The sequence below is a fragment of the Triturus cristatus genome, chromosome 4_2, assembly GCF_964204655.1.
Source record: "Triturus cristatus chromosome 4_2, aTriCri1.1, whole genome shotgun sequence".
Taxonomy (NCBI): Eukaryota; Metazoa; Chordata; class Amphibia; order Caudata; family Salamandridae; genus Triturus; species Triturus cristatus.
Genome location: NC_140586.1, coordinates 780,311,147 through 780,333,228, shown reverse-complemented (window position 1 = coordinate 780,333,228; position 22,082 = coordinate 780,311,147). Strand labels below are relative to the sequence as shown.

The window sequence follows — 22,082 nt, the reverse complement described above, 5'->3', positions numbered from 1 at the left end:
TAAAATTTCACAATTTAAAATAAACAATAAAAAACGAGCTATTTTGAACAGTGATAAAAGTAACACAGCGCAATGCGAGGAGAGGGCTTCTCTCACCTTCCTACTCCGCTGCGCGTCTGGCCCAGCATGAGACTAAATAGCTGGCCGTGCGCGGGAAGAGCCGAGGTTCCGGTCTCACTACCGGAAGTAAACCTGGGCAGAACAGATCAGCCTGAGGGGGTGTGTCCGCTTCCCTCCACTCAAACGGCTGGGTGCCGGCGTTGGACCGGGGAAGCGGAGACAGAACAATGAGATCAGCAAGAAGTAAGTAAAAAAATGCTTCTAAAGGGTTTGGTTGCAGTGATTACCTGAGACAATGCCTTCAGCAGTAATAGTGTGCGTGCGAGCTACTGGGACCAATTAAAATGGCAGGGTTTACACAATTCAAAAGTTAAAAACGAATTATTCACTTAGTAAAATTTCACAATTGAAAATAAACAGTACAAAACGAGCTATTTTGAACAGTGATAAAAGTAACACAGCGCAATGCGAGGAGAGGGCTTCTCTCACCTTCCTACTCTCAGTGAAGGACCAGTAGCCATGGAAGGACACAAATGACGACATGCTCGTCATAAGGCGGGACTAACAAGGCTAGAACCAATGGAAAGGCAGCATTTAGGACCTAAGCCTATCCATTAGATAGGCGGAGAGTGGGCGGCGCTTTCATGAAGCTTCCCTGCTATTGTGTATACTGCATGCCTCACAAAGCGAGCAGCGCATGCACTACAACGCTAGGCGAGACCTAAAAAAGAGATCCCCAATAAACAACAAACCCCCCAAAAATGTATTCATACCAGTAAAGGGGCCAATAGCCATAGGCGTGCCCAACAGGGAAAGAGGAGGGACATAAAACACGCTTACCCAATAGCAAGTAGGACATTTTGAAAGACACACTCAAAAACAAATAGGAAAACGGAGGCGGGGACTCCCCCACTAAAGCATATACTGCTTGTCTCAACGAGACAACGCATGCGCTGCCTAGGCGAGACCTAACAAGTGGTGCAAGCTGCCAAAAACAAGATTTACAGCCTTGTTTATAATTGCATTCCGACTGCCTGTGTGAGCAAACACCAGGGGAGTGAAGGCATTATGGCATGTCTGCGGCGTGATTTAATTTTTTTACTCTCGCTGCCAAGCCAGGTTCTGGGGATGAGGGCACTCATTGTAGGGGAAAACGCGGCGCCCCCTTTCAGTCGTCTACTTTGTGCTGTGGATTAAAGAAAGCGTTTGATGTGCTGAGTAGGGAGAGCGGTGAAAGCATGGCAAATGACACCTCAATACTCAGTGAGGAGTGAGTGTTTACGAGCAGCCATGGGGACTGGGACCCGGTAACAGTCTTTTTTTTTGTAATTTGAGGTGAGGTTGTGTGCCGCCACGCTAAATGCGAAGTGCCAGGCCTTGCAGGGGTTGGGGGAAGGGATGATTCAGGAGAATTGTTAAAGAAGCACTGTGCCTTATACTCTCCAAAAATATTAAAAATGCAAGTAGCATGCTGCTGTGCCGCACACTGGTGCAGGGCATAATTTAAACAAGCGAACTAACTCTGAAACAGACTGAGGGGATTTGCATGGGCATGCAGCCACATAAGAGGGAGGAAAGCTCCATTAAAATGCAAGCAGTTGCGGGCGCCAAGCTGAACACAGGCAAACACTAAAACGAGCAGGAAAGGAGGAAAAAAAAGATCCCCAAACTACAAATCAACAACTAAGGGGCCGATTCCGTTTTCGGTCGAAAGGGCTCCGAATGATGGTCGGAGCCCTTCCGACCGAATCGGAACGTGTCGGCCAGATTCCTTTCCGACCAAGCCATTCTGATGGGCTCGGTCGGAAAGGAATCCGACTCGGATTTCCGGATTGCGACCGACAGGCTCGGTGAGCCCGTCCGCTGTCCGGAAATCCCTCAGTACTCCCCCGGCCGCCTCTTTGCGACCGAGGAAGTACAATGGCAGTTTTTCACTGCCTTTTCGTACCGGTCTTTCAGGCACAAAAAGGCAGTCGGAAACTGTCTTTGGGGACCACCAGTAGGGCCCCCATGGGTACGAGGCTGCCGAATGGCGGCCTGGGGGCACCTAAGGTGCCCCTCTGTGGATCCCTGCACCCGGTGGCAGGCACCTTGGGGTACCGGCCACAGGGTGCAGGGATGAACTGCACCCCTGCTTTTCACAATGCAAGCATGCATTCCGCTCGGAATGCATGCTTGCATTGTGAAGTATATGAGTGTGACCGAATCCTGTTCGGTCACATCGTACTTGCAGGGCCGTAACCGACGACGGCAGGTCAGTCGGTTACGGCTCCTGACTGATGTCGGATGGACCGGAGTCCGTCCGACATCGGAATCGGCCCTAAAGCGTAATAATACAGAACTTAGTCCCTGCTGTCTGGGAAAAACAGAAAGACAAACAGCAGGGGCAAAGAGAAGGATTGACCATTAGTAAGAGAGGATTTTAAAAGGACACTGAAACAAACAAATGGCCTGGAGGGGGATGGCTTTAACCCCACAAGATAAATTACAATAGGTCTCGAAGGCTCGACCGAAAAATAGAGTAAATATTAATACATTATTTGACACCAAAATGACAAAACTCCAATCAGTAGAACTGGAGTTTTTAATTTTTGAAGTTTAAGGTAAAAAATAGCACCTAAAAGATTACAGTGCCTACCTCGGACAGCTAGTTGAGTGAAACCAGGCCAAAGTAAAAACATATATGGCTGACCACGGAGTGCGGATCGGAGAAAAAGAGTGGATTGAACCTAGTCAGGACATGAAACAAATTCAGAAGAAAATGTTCTCTGTAGGTAGAGTTCACAGAGAGCACAGGACCCACTTCTGGGCATACCTGTCCCACTCGGGGCGACAAATACAAAAATAACAGTTGATGAACCGAATTCAGAACAATATCATACATTCACCCAAGTAAAGAGATCTAGGCCTAAATCCATCGTTTCCTAAGTTCCCATGAGGCACATGGTCAAGACTGATTTGCATATGGGCAGGTCTAAACTGGGGTGGCATGATGAGCAAAAGAATGATGGATTTAACCCAGATCTCTTGACTGAGGGTGAATGTTTTGATTTGTTCTGCATTCCGTCCATCAACTGTGTGTCTTTAACTTTCTACAAGTGGCTTTGTAGAAATTGTAACTTAAAACCTGACTTTACCATGAAAGAGGGCTTTAAATTACTATTTATCAGGCACCAACAACAAAATGCTGGCCTGCTCCCAATCAAACATTAGCACTCATTAAATGTAATTAGGCATCCAATTATATTCTATGGGAGAGATAGGCCTCACAGTAGTAAAAAATAAATGTAGGAGTTTTTGATTACCAGGACATATAAAACTTAAAAGTACATGTCCAACCTTTTAATTACAATGCACCCTGCCAGATGGGCTACCTAGGGCCTACCATAGGGGTGAGGTATATGCAATGAAAGATGTGTTTAAGGTTTGGCAAGGAGGTTATATTACCAAGTAGAGCTAGCAGTTTAAATCTGCATTCAGGCTGCAATGGCAGATGTGGGGCATGTTTTAAGGGGATGCATAAGTGGGTGGCATAATCAGTGCTGTAGGCCCACTAGTAGTATTTAATTTATAGGTCTTTGGTATATGGTATGCCACTCTACAAGGGACATATAAGTTATTTAAATATGCCAATCAGGTGTAAGTCAATTTTACCATGTTTAGGGGAGCGAGTATAAGCACTTTAGCACTAGCTAGCAGAGGTAAAGAGTCCTAAAGACAACCACAACGAATTTCAGCAAAATGTGGCTGGCAAGGGCAACAGGTTTTGGGAAAGAGCACCCTAAGGCTGACTGGTCTAACAGTTCTACTATATGGGTATTTGTAGATCACTTATCTACACCTTAACCAGAGGGTTTGGTCTATAGATAAGCTTCTCTTGGCAGTAAAAACGAAATAAACTGTCTAATATACCAACTAGAATAAATATATTTTCAGTGATTTTCTGAAAACTAAAATGAGGCATATTTCATGAGGAAGAGACTACCACACTGTCTTACTAACTGTAAGATATGTTCCCCTATCTGGATGTTGTAAAGGATGGACTCTGAAAAGATTGCTGTGAGGAAGGGTGCAGGTCTAGCCTCAGAATTTTGCTTGGGCAATTTCTTTATTTTGCAAGTGTTATGTTATTTTATATTATACAGATTTGTAGAGTTCACTTTCATTCAGAATGGTATCTTAGGGCTGAGCAGGTGTGAGTTTAGCCAAATGTCTAGTAGGACTACTCGAAAAGCCAGGTCTTAAGGTTCTTGAAGAATTCAAGAAAAGAGGAGGAGGCTCTTATGTGTTGTGGCACATCTTTCCACATTTTAGGAGCGATGTAGGAAAAGGTGTCTTATGCGTGGGATGCGTGCAAGTGTGAGTCGGACGAGAGGAAGTGCCTGGAAGGTTGTGAAAGTGGATGTGATTGTTGAGTTATCCTGGGCCAGTGTTATGTAGTGCTGTGAAAGTGTGGGTGAGGTGCTTAAATAGTTCTTGTTTGTGTATGGTGAGCCAGTGGAGATCCTTCAGGTGTGGTGTGATGTGAGTGTTGTGTAATTCTGTCAATTGTCTATTTAAGGTTTTGTGTATTTTCAGTTTTTTTTATTGGTTATGCTTTTCTACAAAGCAAAAACCAAAGGAAATGATGGACAGAGTGTTGAACATTGCAAGCACTCACCCCCAGTCAACTGATCTGGGTTTAATCCATCACTGTTCTTTAGCCCACTTTGCCACCCCAGTTCAGACATGGCCATATGCAAATCAGTCTGACCCTGTGCCTCATGGGAACAGTCCAGCCCGAACTGCCAAGCCATGTTTGCCCTGGACCGGAAACAAGCTTCCTAGGACCGGTTTCTGGCATTTCAGCCGTCTTCAGCCAGGCTTGCTTGAAACTAGTGGCAAAGTGAGCAAGGGACTCACGTCTGAGCATACCCTGCCAACTTATGGCGAACAAAGCAAAAACCAAAGGAAATGATGGACGGAGTGTTGAACATTGCAAGCACTCACCCCCAGTCAACTGATCTGGGTTTAATCCATCACCGTTCTTTAGCCCACTCTGCCACCCCAGTTCAGACATGGCCATATGCAAATCAGTCTGACCCTGTGCCTCATGGGAACAGTCCAGCCCGAACTGCCAAGCCATGTTTGCCCTGGACCGGAAACAAGCTTCCTAGGACCGGTTTCTGGCATTTCAGCCGTCTTCAGCCAGGCTTGCTTGAATCAAGTGGCAAAGTGAGCAAGGGACTCACGTCTGAGCATACCCTGCCAACTTACGGCGAACAAAGCAAAAGCCAAAGGAAATGATGGACGGAGTGTTGAACATTGCAAGCACTCACCCCCAGTCAACTGATCTGGGTTTAATCCATCACCGTTCTTTAGCCCACTCTGCCACCCCAGTTCAGACATGGCCATATGCAAATCAGTCTGAACCTGTGCCTCATGGGAACAGTCCAGCCCGAACTGCCAAGCCATGTCTGCCCTGGACCGGAAACAAGCTTCCTAGGACCGGTTTCTGACATTGCAGCCGTCTTCAGCCAGGCTTGCTTGAATCCAGTGGCAAAGTGAGCAAGGGACTCACGTCTGAGCATACCCTGCCAACTTATGGCGAACAAAGCAAAAACCAAAGGAAATGATGGACGGAGTGTTGAACATTGCAAGCACTCATCCCCAGTCAACTGATCTGGGTTTAATCCATCACTGTTCTTTAGACCACTCTGCCACCCCAGTTCAGACATGGCCATATGCAAATCAGTCTGACCCTGTGCCTCATGGGAACAGTCCAGCCCGAACTGCCAAGCAATGTCTGCCCTGGACCGGAAACAAGCTTCCTAGGACCGGTTTCTGGCATTTCAGCCGTCTTCAGCCAGGCTTGCTTGAATCCAGTGGCAAAGTGAGCAAGGGACTCACGTCTGAGCATACCCTGCCAACTTATGGCGAACAAAGCAAAAACCAAAGGAAATGATGGACGGAGTGTTGAACATTGCAAGCACTCACCCTCAGTCAACTGATCTGGGTTTAATCCATCACCGTTCTTTAGCCCACTCTGCCACCCCAGTTCAGACATGGCCATATGCAAATCAGTCTGACCCTGTGCCTCATGGGAACAGTCCAGCCCGAACTGCCAAGCCATGTCTGCCCTGGACCGGAAACAAGCTTCCTAGGACCGGTTTCTGGCATTTCAGCTGTCTTCAGCCAGGCTTGCTTGAATCCAGTGGCAAAGTGAGCAAGGGACTCACGTCTGAGCATACCCTGCCAACTTATGGCGAACAAAGCAAAAACCAAAGGAAATGATGGACGGAGTGTTGAACATTGCAAGCACTCACCCCCAGTCAACTGATCTGGGTTTAATCCATCACCGTTCTTTAGCCCACTCTGCCACCCCAGTTCAGACATGGCCATATGCAAATCAGTCTGACCCTATGCCTCATGGGAACAGTCCAGCCCAAACTGCCAAGCCATGTCTGCCCTGGACCGGAAACAAGCGTCCTAGGACCGGTTTCTGGCATTTCAGCCGTCTTCAGCCAGGCTTGCTTGAATCCAGTGGCAAAGTGAGCAAGGGACTCACTTCTGAGCATACCCTGCCAACTTATGGCGAACAAAGCAAAACCCAAAGGAAATGATGGACGGAGTGTTGAACATTGCAAGCACTCACCCCCAGTCAACTGATCTGGGTTTAATCCATCACCGTTCTTTAGCCCACTCTGCCACCCCAGTTCAGACATGGCCATATGCAAATCAGTCTGACCCTGTGCCTCATGGGAACAGTCCAGCCCGAACTGCCAAGCCATGTCTGCCCTGGACCGGAAATAAGCTTCCTAGGACCGGTTTCTGGCATTTCAGCCGTCTTCAGCCAGGCTTGCTTGAATCCAGTGGCAAAGTGAGCAATGGACTCACGTCTGAGCATACCCAGCCAACTTATGGCGAACAAAGCAAAAACCAAAGTAAATGATGGACGGAGTGTTGAACATTGCAAGCACTCACCCCCAGTCAACTGATCTGGGTTTAATCCATCACCGTTCTTTAGCCCACTCTGCCACCCCAGTTCAGACATGGCCATATGCAAATCAGTCTGACCCTGTGCCTCATGGGAACAGTCCAGCCCGAACTGCCAAGCAATGTCTGCCCTGGACCGGAAACAAGCTTCCTAGGACCGGTTTCTGGCATTTCAGCCGTCTTCAGCCAGGCTTGCTTGAATCCAGTGGCAAAGTGAGCAAGGGACTCACGTCTGAGCATACCCTGCCAACTTATGGCGAACAAAGCAAAAACCAAAGGAAATGATGGACGGAGTGTTGAACATTGCAAGCACTCACACTCATTCAACTGATCTGGGTTTAATCCATCACCGTTCTTTAGCCCACTCTGCCACCCCAGTTCAGACATGGCCATATGCAAATCAGTCTGACCCTGTGCCTCATGGGAACAGTCCAGCCCGAACTGCCAAGCCATGTCTGCCCTGGACCGGAAATAAGCTTCCTAGGACCGGTTTCTGGCATTTCAGCCGTCTTCGGCCAGGCTTGCTTGAATCCAGTGGCAAAGTGAGCAATGGACTCACGTCTGAGCATACCCAGCCAACTTATGGCGAACAAAGCAAAAACCAAAGTAAATGATGGACGGAGTGTTGAACATTGCAAGCACTCACCCCCAGTCAACTGATCTGGGTTTAATCCATCACCGTTCTTTAGCCCACTCTGCCACCCCAGTTCAGACATGGCCATATGCAAATCAGTCTGACCCTGTGCCTCATGGGAACCGTCCAGCCCGAACTGCCAAGCCATGTCTGCCCTGGACAGGAACCAAGCTTCCTAGGACCGGTTTCTGGCATTTCAGCCGTCTTCAGCCAGGCTTGCTTGAATCCAGTGGCAAAGTGAGCAATGGACTCACGTCTGAGCATACCCAGCCAACTTATGGCGAACAAAGCAAAAACCAAAGTAAATGATGGCCGGAGTGTTGAACATTGCAAGCACTCACCCCCAGTCAACTGTTTTGGGTTTAATCCATCACCGTTCTTTAGCCCACTCTGCCACCCCAGTTCAGACATGGCCATTTGCAAATCAGTCTGACCCTGTGCCTCATGGGAACAGTCCAGCCCGAACTGCCAAGCAATGTCTGCCCTGGACCGGAAACAAGCTTCCTAGGACCGGTTTCTGGCATTTCAGCCGTCTTCAGCCAGGCTTGCTTGAATCCAGTGGCAAAGTGAGCAAGGGACTCACGTCTGAGCATACCCTGCCAACTTATGGCGAACAAAGCAAAAACCAAAGGAAATGATGGACGGAGTGTTGAACATTGCAAGCACTCACCCTCAGTCAACTGATCTGGGTTTAATCCATCACCGTTCTTTAGCCCACTCTGCCACCCCAGTTCAGACATGGCCATATGCAAATCAGTCTGACCCTGTGCCTCATGGGAACAGTCCAGCCCGAACTGCCAAGCCATGTCTGCCCTGGACCGGAAATAAGCTTCCTAGGACCGGTTTCTGGCATTTCAGCCGTCTTCGGCCAGGCTTGCTTGAATCCAGTGGCAAAGTGAGCAATGGACTCACGTCTGAGCATACCCAGCCAACTTATGGCGAACAAAGCAAAAACCAAAGTAAATGATGGACGGAGTGTTGAACATTGCAAGCACTCACCCCCAGTCAACTGATCTGGGTTTAATCCATCACCGTTCTTTAGCCCACTCTGCCACCCCAGTTCAGACATGGCCATATGCAAATCAGTCTGACCCTGTGCCTCATGGGAACCGTCCAGCCCGAACTGCCAAGCCATGTCTGCCCTGGACAGGAACCAAGCTTCCTAGGACCGGTTTCTGGCATTTCAGCCGTTTTCAGCCAGGCTTGCTTGAATCCAGTGGCAAAGTGAGCAAGGGACTCACGTCTGAGCATACCCTGCCAACTTATGGCGAACAAAGCAAAAACCAAAGGAAATGATGGACGGAGTGTTGAGCATTGCAAGCACTCACCCCCAGTCAACTGATCTGGGTTTAATCCATCACCGTTCTTTAGCCCACTCTGCCACCCCAGTTCAGACATGGCCATATGCAAATCAGTCTGGCCCTGTGCCTCATGGCAACAGTCCAGCCCGAACTGCCAAGCCATGTCTGCCCTGGACCGGAAACAAGCTTCCTAGGACCGTTTTCTGGCATTTCAGCCGTCTTCAGCCAGGCTTGCTTGAATCCAGTAGCAGAAACCGGTCCTAGGAAGCTTGTTTCCGGTCCAGGGCAGCATGAGGCACAGGGTCAGACTGATTTGCATATGGCCATGTCTGAACTGGGGTGGCAGAGTGGGCTAAAGAACGGTGATGGATTAAACCCAGATCAGTTGACTGGGGGTGAGTGCTTGCAATGTTCAACACTCCGTCCATCATTCCCTTTGGTTTTGCTTTGTTCGCCATAAGTTGGCAGGGTATGCTCAGACGTGAGTCACTTGCTCACTTTGCTACTGGATTCAAGCAAGCCTGGCTGAAGATGACTGAAATGCCAGAAACCGGTCCTAGGAAGCTTGTTTCCGGTCCAGGGAAGACATGGCTTGGCAGTTCAGGCTGGACTGTTCCCATGAGGCACAGGGTCAGACTGATTTGCATATGGCCATGTCTGAACTGGGGTGGCAGAGTGGGCTAAAGAACGGTGATGGATTAAACCCAGATCAGTTGACTGGGGGTGAGTGCTTGCAATGTTCAACACTCCGTACATCATTCCCTTTGGTTTTGCTATGCTTTTCTACATTCATTTCTCCTATAGATCGCTGATTCCATTAGAACCTGATGTGCATGAACTGCAAAACAGATATGTGTTGCAACCAGAAGACATTCTCTATTCACACAAGTGTCCTGCCAATATCTTGCATGGTTTTTCTGCATGTATGCCCTCATATGCCATGATTATTCATGTGAGATTCCAGCGAAGTCTTTTTCGAGTAATTTGCATAGTTTCTTATACTTTTTGGAAACAGTATACATATTATGAAAAGGAAATAAATTGCAATGTTGCCCACCCCCCTAGGAATATACTTTTTGAAAATATTAGTCAAGAAAAACAAGCATTGCCAAAGGCAGTAGATTGGTTTATGGGGTTGTCAATGCATGATTTGTTTTGTTATGTTCTTTGAAAAACTTTATTATTGGAGGAACTTACAGGTCCTAGCCAAATTTTTTTTTTAAATGGCTAAAACCAAAAGCACATTTGTGGTCTTATAAAGCACCCATCACTATAGTAGTCCCTAGCACTGAAGGCAACTACTCGGTGTGTGCACGTGCTCTTGTGAAAGAGCAGTATGCCATCACTCACAGTGATGTTAGCCAATGGCTGAAGTAGGCTGACCCATTTCCCCATTTTGTATGCTGTAGTGGGTGGGAAGAAAATGTGAATGACTCAAAATGTCCAATGGATGAAGAGGGCTGGCTCAAAGCCCACATAAGTATACTATATAGTTTTAGTAAAATCAAAAGTCTTGTCTAACACAAGACCTAAAGAAAATTATTAGTTAGAATACCTGACGCATCATCACAAAAAGAAGCCTAGCATTATATTTCTGAATATGCCATAGTCGTTTAACTGATGCCAAGCAAAGACTGAATGACTAAAGTCAAGACTGGAATGAATGAAGGTTTTTATCACCATGAATTTTTTAGTAAGGATTAAAAGTTTTATAAAAAAGAATGTTTTGTTGTACTTACCTAGGGGGCCCATGGTCTTTTCATGTGTCTGGAGTATCCTACATATCACAGAAATTTACAGAGGTTACAACTATTTTTGTCACACAAAACATGGAAAACCACATACAAGCAACCTCATCCTTTCAACATAATATAAAAAGAAAATGTACCCCACGAGTTAGTCCACCAGAATAGCGACTACAAAATATCGCCGGTTGAGTTGCGTGGAACCCACTGGGATGCGGGTCCCAGGTCCAGTCCACGACAGTCAGATGAATCTTACCTGCCACGTAGGAACCAGGTGCAGAGTTGTCCTGGCTGCCCATGTTGCTGAAGCCGGAGCCACGGGGTAGCTAGTTTTACCACATAGATGTGCTGGTGAGGGAAACGGATATAAAAAGCTTGCAACAGGGCTAGTGAGGTGATGAGTTGAAGATGCTATGGAATTCCCTCAAGGCATAGCATCAAACAAAGGTAGTGGTAGCCAAACTGGCCACCCAAAAGCCTTGCATTTGTCACCCCGAGTGGAACGGGTATGCCTAGATGTGGATCCTGTCCTCGCCATGCCACTGGAGTCAAGCTATACTGACCGATGAGGGGTGATAACCCGAAACCAGTCCTAGCGTGCTTGTTTCCTGTCCGGGGAGGACCTGGCCTGGCAGTTCGGGATGAACTGTTGCCACTAGTGCAAGGGAGTTCTGGAGTTGCCTTTAGTTCTCATATGGGTTCAGATCTCTGGTCCAGGTCGACTTACAGTTGTGTAGTTGCAGGGTGATTGCCACAGATGCAGAGTATCGCTTCTGTGCTTTGTACAGGTCCTGACATCGCAGACTCAAGTCTCTTCTTTGTCCTTGGTTGCAAGTCGAATCATATCTGATGAGCTGGTATCGGTGGTGCACCTTAAATACCAGATGTAGGGGTCTTAGGGGTCTGGGTGCAAGTAGCCAATGGGCTTCTATCCCCAGTGGCTAATCCGCCCCTGAGATGACCACATCTGGTGGTGTGCCACCTTTTCTACCCAAAATCCTCTATTTTGCAACTTTCAAAAATGGCAGAAACCTTTCTTGGCTGTTCAGACCAGGTAGCCAACCCTAGGGGTGTGGCTAGACTTCTGGGGGTGTGCACCTCCTGACTACCTAATTTTCTCATCTGCCCAGGAGCAAATGTGCCTGGGGACAAGGGGGGCGGCTGATTTCTCCTTTGAGAGGCAGCCTGAATGCATTTCAGGGGTGGTGTAAGCTTTGAAGTTCACCACCTTGATGTGCTACGTCACTAGGCATCCTGTCAGGGAGGGAGGTGTCACCTCCTTCCCAGCCAGGCGTTTGTTTCTGACTTCTGGGAATACTCACATCACCTGACAGAGGGTTAGATTCCTGTCTTGGCAGCAGCAGCTGCACACTCTCAGCCAGGGCACAGGAAAGGCAGAGGCAACCAGGTGTGCTTGTCACATCAAATCCAACATGGGAAGCATGTCAGTTTAATGATACAAATTGTTTAATACTAAACATGAACCTTTTTAGTGGGACCATAATGGAGCTGGCAACCTCAGGGTGCCTGGGTGCCAGCCTATATTATCCTATGGCACGCTAAACACTTATAGAGGCCCTTAATGGAAAGAGGCTACTATAGGGACCTATAACTTGCACTTCTGTGTCCACACCTTTAATATAATGCACCCTGTCTCCTGGGCTCAGGAGGCCCACAGTAGAGGTGACTGGCATATTAAAAATAGTGCTGTGACCTTGCCACTCATGGTGAGAGCAAAGTTGAGTTTGAGCAGTTTGCGCTGCTCATGCAATTTGCAATGGCAGGACTGCTGTCATCTGTTTACTTGGGTCACTCATGGTGGCACAGTCAGTGCTTCAGGCCCTGGTGACCCCTTTAAATCCCATGCCCTGGGTACCACTGGTACCACTTACCAGAGACTTATAAAGGGGTTAAAGTCCTTGACAATTAGGGTTGCCAATTCACGTACATCATATTTAAGGAGAGAACACTGGCACTGGGGACTTGTTAGTAGGCTCCAGTTCACTTTTAGAGTCATAACCATCAGCATTGGGGCAAAAAGGGCAAGGGTGACCATAAAATGAACACTTTCCTGCAAAAAATAAACAATTACAAATACATTATTAGTTATCAACATTAAAAAATATAATAATTTTTTTAATACATTTAATTTTAAATAAGATCAGGCAATGAAAGTGAAAATTAGCAAACATAAAAAACTAGCAAAAATCTGTACCCAATAAATATTAAAATAATATACACATAAGTTTTAAAAAACATAATAGAAATAATACCAGAAACAAAAAAAATAAATTAAAAAGTGTATAGCAAAACAATTACGTATTAAAGGTAAATAATACATATATAAAAGCAGTTTACCCCCTAAAAATAGCATTTCAAAAACAAAATACAAAACATAAAAACAAACACAAATAATTAAAAAAAATAAAAAAATATGAATCCGCGATTACTCACATTAGGGAAAGCACTGGATTTCAGAGGGGTTATAGTAACTATTCCCACTCTAGCTTAAGTAACAGTAAGGAAAGCGTTTCACTTTGGAGGCTTTATATGTACTATTCCCACTCCAATCTAAGCAACAAGAGTGAAAGTGTTATACTTCGGAGGGGTTATATTTACTACTCTCATTCTAATAAATGTATCAGTAGGAAAAGTGTTGGACTTTTGAGCAATCAAATTTACTATTCCCCCTTTAGTCTATGCAACATTAGAGAAAGTATTGGACTTTAAACTGGTAAGATTTACTATTTCCAATTTAGTCTAAGCAACATTAGGGAAAGCACTGTACTTCATATGGGTTCGATTTACTCTTCCCACTCCAGTTGAGCAAAGGTAGAAAAAGCGTTGAACTTCGGAGGGTAAAGATTTGCATTCCCACTCCAGTCTAAGCAACAAATATTTTATATAAAAAATAAACAATTAAAAAATATATAATTGTTTATCAATTAATACATTTATTAAGATTAACAATTAATTTAAAATAAATATACTTTCATTACCTTCCTTCCGGGAGGGCCTGCCCCTTGAAGAATGTTTTGATATTGGATACTATAATATTCACTGCACTCTAGAATCTCGCCCCATAATGCTTTGCTGGGCCTTTGGTTGGCATTGTATTTTTGCCCATAACTTTGCTCGGTTGGTCCTAGGAGGATGGGACCCCCACAATCGTTGAGCATGATATGCTCTTTGTGTTCAAGGCATCTGCATGATCCTCCCCTAGGTTAGAGGGACCCCAAAATCATCACCTCTGTCAATGCCTGATATTTTTCAAAGCTCACTTTTGTGAATTGGTTATATGCTTTTTACCATGTAAAGGTTAAGTTGTCTTATCAAAGAGTTGTGGGTCCAGTAGCTAACTCTGCTATGAGGCGGAGTCAGAATATTTGAATGAATACTGTGTTTTCCATTTAATGCGTAGTTAACAAATCTTCATTGCCCATGGTTAATAGAGCCAAAGAACATCTAGTGGGAGGAGAGCTTCAGAACGAAAGGCAAGAGGGGATGGAGTATCCAAACTGGTCTTAAAAGAGGGATTGTCAGTTAGGACAGGACAAAGGCTCACCCCCACGTTTTGCACCCCCAGGCAGACAGGAGCCCCAGTAATCGAATTAGCAGCAGGGCTGGAAGCAGAGTGTTATGGAAATGTAGTCACTCCAGTGGGTTGGCTTAGCCAGATCTTAACATCCAGGAGAAAGTTTCTCCATTTTTAGATTTTAAAGAATAGTGCTTTCTGGGTCAAGAATCTTCCACATCTAGAGGAAGTTGTCATACCTGAGGGGGGCACCCTGCACTCCATTGGTCAAGGGTGCGCCCCTGCTTGTCGTCCTAGAAGCACGGATAAATATGGGAGAGCTGCCCAGCAACTCAGATCCTTGCCTGAATAACAAGGAGAAGGACTGCCTTGCTGAAACCCTGGCCTGCACCAAGAGTATTGTAATCCAAATGACTGCCCCTGCTGAATATTTTGGAACTACAGTCCTAAGGACTTTGCCTTGGTTTGAAATGTGAAGGAGCAGACTCCCTGAAAACAATAGCTGAAAAGAGCTCCACCTGTATTATCTCCAGCAAGAAGAAACCAGCTGACCACCTTCAGCTGGACTTTAAAGGATTTGGCCAGGTGTATTGCGGGAGATGTAGTTCCAACATTCCAAGGAGCAACTCAGAGCCTCTGGTCTGCATTCAACTGCAAGAGACCCAGACACAATTTCAGAAGGAGGCAGGGATACCCCTGCATGTGGAAGGGGGAGGAGTACGAGGGGGTAACTGGCTGTGCACCAACTTCTATAGCTCAGTTAAGATATTTGTATGATGGAGGCAATGTCAGTTAAAGACAAATAATGAAATATAAAACACTTGTCAAGGCAAATCAGTTAAATGGTAAGAGATCTGCCAGTAGCTCAGAAATACCAATTAATTCCGTAAAAAAAATCAACAAACAAATAGGGCCTTATTACGATGTCGGTTGGATTTGCATACGACCAACACCGTTTCGGGGAAGGAACCACCCGACCATAGGTCGGCGGTTCCGATAACCCCATTAAAATCAGGACTCATGGTGTGGTTGCAAACTTCAGTTTTTCAATGGGAGCTTGTGCAGAGGGCTGAAACCGCCTGCAGCCCATGCTCCCATTGAAAAAGGAAAGTTTGTAAACATCCCTGCACCGTGTGAAAAGCACCATGGTGCAGGGATGTTAGATCCAAATGTAGAGGCCACGGAGGGACAGGGCTGACAGGCTCCTTGAGCCTGTCTGAACTGCATCAGATTTCCACTCCGGTTTAAACTCCAACCTACCATTATCCAAAGGAAGCGGTCAAAGTTTAAACCTACCATGTCGGTCTGAAAGCCTCTGATCAGCAGTCAGAGGCTTTCTGACCGACATCGTAATGAGGCCCATAGTGTCTTTAGATTCAGCCTTGAGTTTAAATTTAAACTTGTGCTTCGCATTGTTTAATCGCTTATCACTCATGGTATGTTGATATAATGGTATTGCTCAGTAATTGTATTATAAACTCTATACACATATTTGCATCTAACGTTAGCAGACACAAGCTGCATTGAATATTATGGTCCTGCGGTATGCAGATTATTTTTATATTGTTTTTTACAATATTCACTTGGAACCTCAAATCCATCAATCAAGTTTTTAGCATCATCTACATTTTTAGTATTCAGATACAATCTAAAATGTACACGTGCAAGCTGCTATCATATATCACTAGCTCACAATCTTGTGTGCTTAAGGCGAGGCAGGGAAGAAACTTTCAGAAAACTTTACAAAGTACTCAGTACGTTATTGATGATTTTGGACAGATGTATCCAGTAGAGCAAAGATGTCTGGTTCAACACCAGATTTTCAGGATCACCAAATATTTTGCATACAAGTTCTATTTTAATTCATTGGTTCCTATTCACGAAGGTATATTTACAGATGTAGTTTTAATTTTTTAAATCTTCTGCTACCCAAAGTTGCAAGTCTACACATTTTCCCTAGTCATAATGTCTGGCTGTAGATTTGCTTGTCTACATGCACACCCTCAGTTCATGTGGAAAGACATCTAAGACTGAATTTCCAAGTGTAAAATTATTACTGCTAAAATTTCACATGTAGGTGAAGAACTTCACCACCATGGCGGAGATATCCTTATGGAAAAGTATTGCTAAATAAATAAAGCTCATTAATATTACAAAAAATAAAAATATAAATATACAATTTATTAAAATAAATGTGTTTACCCTAATAATATTTAAATATCATTAAAAAATCATATTAAGGGGCCTATTGCAATGTTAGTTGGAAAGCCTCTGACCACAGGTCGGAGGCCGACGGTTTAAATTCCGACCGCCTAATTACAATCTAGGTGGTTGGAATTGAAACCAGCCGGTCATTGCTGCTGGATTCCGACAGGCTCTAGGAGCCCATCAGCCAGTCGTAGACCGGCCCGTAATCCCACTAAACGGAATCTCCCATTTCCCTATTGGAGCTTGTGCTACGGCCGGATAACAGCCTCAGCACAAGCTCCCATTGGGGAATGTGAGTATGCGCCCACCCATGTGCAGTCGCATTGTAATTATGGGGTCTGGACTGCCGACCTGGGGTTGGTCGGTCCCGAATTCGTGATGATGTTGGTCGGAACATAATCAGGCCCTAAATGTTTATAAAATAATTATAATATATACATTTATTCTCTCAATAATAGGGGTTGATTACGATGACGGTGAGACCGCCACCAACAATCTGTTGGTGGCAGTCTCACTGCCATTGTAAGCATGTATTCCACCCGCAACATTAGGATGGCGAGCGGAGGGGTGGTAGACTGCCACGGATCCGACTGGCTCCATCAGAGGGCACTCCGATCCCTACAATGGAGGTGGTGCCTACCAGGCATTACCGTAGAGATTAAGATGTCCCTCATCACCAGCCGTTTCATGGCAGGTTACCCGCCACAAAAAGGCTGGTAGAAAGGGACATTGGGGGCCCGTAGCAGGCCCCCGTTTCCCCTTAGCCCTCAGTGTTGGCTTTTGGGGAGCACCTAAGGTGCCCCCCTACATATCCCTGCACAATGGAGCAGGCACTGCATGGTGCCTGCCACATAGTGCAGGCATTACCACAATGTGTGATTTTTGGCCTGTGGCGTGTGCTGCAGCCAGCAGCACATGCTGCAATACATGAAATACACTTTGCGACCACCTTGAAGGCAGTCACTTTGTAATTCGAGGTTTGGGACAGCCGACAGCTTGTCGGGCAGTTCCATCCCCGATACGATGGCGGTCGGACATAAGTCCACCCGCCATCGTATTCAACCCCTTAGTTTTTATACAAAATGACTTAAAACCACCCTGATTTTTAAATTGTATTTCTAATAATATTTAGTACATTGAATAAAAAAATGATAATTAAAGTTCATTTATTTTTACAATTTTATAAAAGGTATTTTAAGTTTTTTTTAAATCAGTTAAATACATACGTTTGATCACAGAATTTTGTAGTGCAATGTGTGCAGATTTTTTTTATATGGGTATCATAAAAATCTGAAGGTCTTGGGCACTTGCTCAACACCCATGATTTGACATTCAAGATAGCTATCTAAAAGGCAAAGGACTAACTCAACCCACACTTCAAATTCCACTGGTGGGACGCTAGAAACCGTGGCAGAATGAATGCATCAATGTATTGTTTTGGGGATGGCTATAATAAACAATCTCTCAAAGAACGAATACTTTTTTTATGTACTGATGAAAGTTATTTTACCTCTCTTCATTTCTAGTTTAAATTTTTATAAGAAGGGACATTTATAATGTTAGGATGTGTGATAACTGGAGACATGTTAGAGATGGATCTTAAGTGAAATATTGAAGAATATATACAACGGTTTAAGATAATTTGGTTTTAATACTTTTAATCAAGCCACAAATTTCCACGGTAAGCTAATAATCTTATGTGATTGCAAAGAATCTGTCTAGAATGTATGGAAAGATTCATGCATTTCAATTAACAAAAATTGCATAAATTTACCATCCCATTGAATGGACATCCTTTTGTTTGTTTATATTTGTAAATCTTGCTTAAGAAGACTTTTTAATGCTGAAATTATTTGAGAGGAAGTGATTGGAGATTAAAGTGTATTTGATTGGGATTTTAAATGGTTGTGTTGCCTATTTGGCATAGTATCAAACAATAAACTTACACATAAACTGAAACCAAATGGCCATCCTGCCAGAATAGAAATGCAGAGAAGGATTTTACAAGCAGAATAATAGTCTGGGTAGTTTGTATTCTTAATCTGTTTGATGTTGTTAAATGTATTATAAAATTACAACTATTTCCTGTACTTTTCTGCTAATTAAGTAATCAGTCACAAAGATCTTAGATATTCCCAAAATAATTCACGGCAGCTCAGGCAGATTATTTATCTAGCATCAGGAAGCCTTTATAGTGATTTGAGCTCTTTTAAATGAACAATTATGTTCAATTTATATTTGAGTAGAAAAGTATATATGTTAATTTTATTGCTTGGCTAACATGTGTAAACATATGATCAAATTTTCACATTCTCAGGATGAAAATGGGGAATCCTTATCAGACATGGATGTACGTGCTGAGGTGGATACCTTCATGTTTGAAGGCCATGATACAACATCCAGTGGCATCTCCTGGATCCTATACTGCATGGCAAAGTACCCAGAGCACCAAGAGAAATGTAGAGAAGAGGTTAAAGGAATCATGGGAGATCGAGACACAATGGAATGGTGAGAACTTACCATTACTGGACTTTTTCTAATAGAGAAATTCAGAATTATTTTGCTAAACATTGTTACTGATGATAAGTGTTGAGACAAAATATTGAGTTGGAAATATTGACTTGCAAAAGTATCTAATCAAAAATACCGTTACATGGAAATATCGTCAGCAAGAATATCGTTGTCATGGATTTGAAGGCAAGTAATACAATTTTTTAATATATCTAAGGGCCTCATTACGATGGCTGTGGGACCGCCACCGTCAGGCCGTCGGTGGTGGTCCCACCGCCATCAGACAATGCTTGATCGCCCGCCATGGATCCGACGGGCTCAAGGAGCCTGTTAGTCTGTCTGAGGGACTTGTATCCCTACAACAGTGCCTTAGGGATTATAATGTCCTTTTCCATCGGCCGTTTCATGGCAGTTAACCTGCCATCAAAAGGCAGGTGGAAAGGGACTTTGGGGGCCCCAAGCAGTACCCCTTTCCCCCCTGCTTCTGGCCTTGGGTTCTGGGGGCACCATTGGTATCCCCCTACATATCCCTGCACCATATGGCAGACACTGCATGGTGACTGCCACATAGTGCAGGCATATGCAAAATGTGTGTTTTTTGGACTGCGGCTTGTGCTGCAGCCAGCAGCACACACCGTAATACAAAAAATACACAATGCGACTGCCTTGATGGTAGGCGTATTGTCATTTCTATAGCAGGACCACGGACAGCGAGTCGGCGGTCCCATTCCCGATAGGATGGCGGTTGGACGAAAGTCCGACCGCCATCATAATCAGGCCCTAAGTCATTAATATCGATTACAAAAATATAGTTGTTTATAATATAGTTTTTTTATTATTGTTATGCATTTTGGTATATATTTTAAATGTATATGATGTAATTTTCTTGTATAAATATTGTTTATGTTTGTAAATGTATTTGTAAACTTTTTTGTAGTTACTAAATTTAATGTGAGTAATTTTTGTTATTTTTAGTACTGTAGGGGGTAGTGGGTGTTTAGGGGCGCAGGGTGGGAAGTAATTTAATTATAATAAAATAAAGATTCATTTTTAATTAATGTTATTTTTTAATTAATAATTAATTATGTTAATAGTGTAAGTATTTTTTTTTATTTAAATTTTATTTGTGGGTTTTGGAGTTTATAAGGGGACAGGATGGGAAGTAATTTAATTTTAATGAATTAATAATGAATTGTTAATTAATATTAATTATTTAATTGATAAATAATTATGTTAATTGTGTAAATATTTTTTTTAATTTTGGGGTTCATTGTGGGGTTTATAGGGATACAGTATGGGAATTAGATTAATTCTAAGTAATTAATATGAATATTTTTATTTATTAATGATTTTTTTTTTTTAAATACATTTTTTATTATTTTCCATTTCCATCTCCACTTCATCTCTTACACAGGTGTTGTAAGCATTATTCAGGAAGATTGTGCTCCACCCTTCATCCCTACAAAGTTGTCATATTATGCATCCACAATGATTTACATTATTACCCACAGTCTCGTTGCCTATTATTCGCCAACTTCCGCCCTACCATCCCCTTTAAGCCCTTTTCCCCACAACCCTCCCGAAATCCAGAACTACTATTTCTACCCACCCCTACCCTCCCCACCAGTGTGCTCCCCCCCAGTCGTTAATCTCAATGTGCCTTGATCTATAGGTGTGTGTTCTCTGTTTATTTATTAATGATGATTTCATTCAGAATTATTTATATTAATTGGGCAATTATATTTTTTTAAGTAGAATTTTATGGGTGGGTTTGGGTTTTGTTGGGGTAAAATGTAGGAAGTAAATTAAATTTTAAATAGAATAATATTTTAATTGCTAATAATTATTAAAATTAAAATGTATTATGTTCTTTGTGTAATTAGTTTTCTATTACATATTAGGAGTGTGTTGTAGATTTTGTGGACAGTTTCACGTGCAAATCGTAAAACACAAGTCCGAGCGCGCAAGTACGATCCCGACCGTCCGTCCGAATACACAATCGCACGTAAAAAGGCCCGTACAGAGCCAATGCTGGTGCACACATGTACACGGGTAAACTCATGCCTGTGTACGAGCCGTACAGCCCCCCCACCCCCAAATATGTCAGCACCGTACACCACCCTGTCCGCACTGTACCCCAGCCCCGCAACTGTACGCGCTGTACCCCCCATGTACGTGCCGTACCCCCCCCTGTAGGCGCATCACCCCCAAATGTACGTGCCTCACCCCCCATGTACGCGCCGTACCTCCGCATGTACGCACCGTACCCCAGGGCCGCACGTGTACACACCGTACCCCCACCGCATGTACGCGCCTTACCCCCCCATGTACGCGCCGCACCCCCGCATGTACGCGCCGTACCCCAGGGCCGCACGTGTACGCACCGTACCCCCACCGCATGTACGTGCCTTACCCCCATGTACGCGCCGCACCCCCGCATGTACGCGCCGTACCCCAGGGCCGCATGTGTACGCACCGTACCCCCACCGCATGTACGCGTCTTACCCCCCAATGTACGCGCTGCACCCCCGCATGTACGCGCCGTACCCCAGGGCCGCACCTGTACGTACCGTACCCCCACCGCATGTACGCGCCCTCCCACCCATGTACGCGCCTTCCCCCCCATGTACGTGCCGTACCTCCGCATGTACGCGCTGTACCCCAGGGCCGCACCTGTACGCGCCGAAACCCCACCGCATGTACGCGCCGCACTCCAACACCGTACCCCAGCACCCACACCCAGCATTTGCTTATGTACGGATCGTACCTACGCGAAAATGACTGTTACAGAACCAGAACACTGTAAAACAGCACAAGGAGGGTCAATTCGACTCGCACAACACCACAAAACACGTCTACATGACAAAATACATCTCAATGACTGACCTGGCACATCCAAACAGGCAAACAGAGGCCCCAAATCACAACCACCACTTATAACACACCCACCAAAATTCAAACACAGCCACACCCAAAAATGGATCAATAAAAAGGGCCCACACACACAACCCATGAGCCTTTCCAACAGACCCAGTGCTGCCAGACCCCACTGAGAAACAACTCCACAGAGAAACTACTCCACATCACTCATACCTCCACTACACCTTCAATCA

General features: G+C 44.7%; 1 protein-coding gene across 1 annotated transcript in view; it reads left to right on the top strand.

Annotated features, from left to right (window-relative positions):
* LOC146835036 (cytochrome P450 4B1-like) overlaps positions 1 to 22,082 on the top strand; it is a 281,992-nt gene that overhangs the window by 166,373 nt on the left and 93,537 nt on the right. Inside the window, exon 8 of the mRNA XM_085602696.1 lies at positions 18,776 to 18,966. Within this exon, the coding sequence (XP_085458822.1) occupies positions 18,776 to 18,966 (191 nt within the window). The remainder of the gene's footprint in view (positions 1 to 18,775; positions 18,967 to 22,082) is intronic.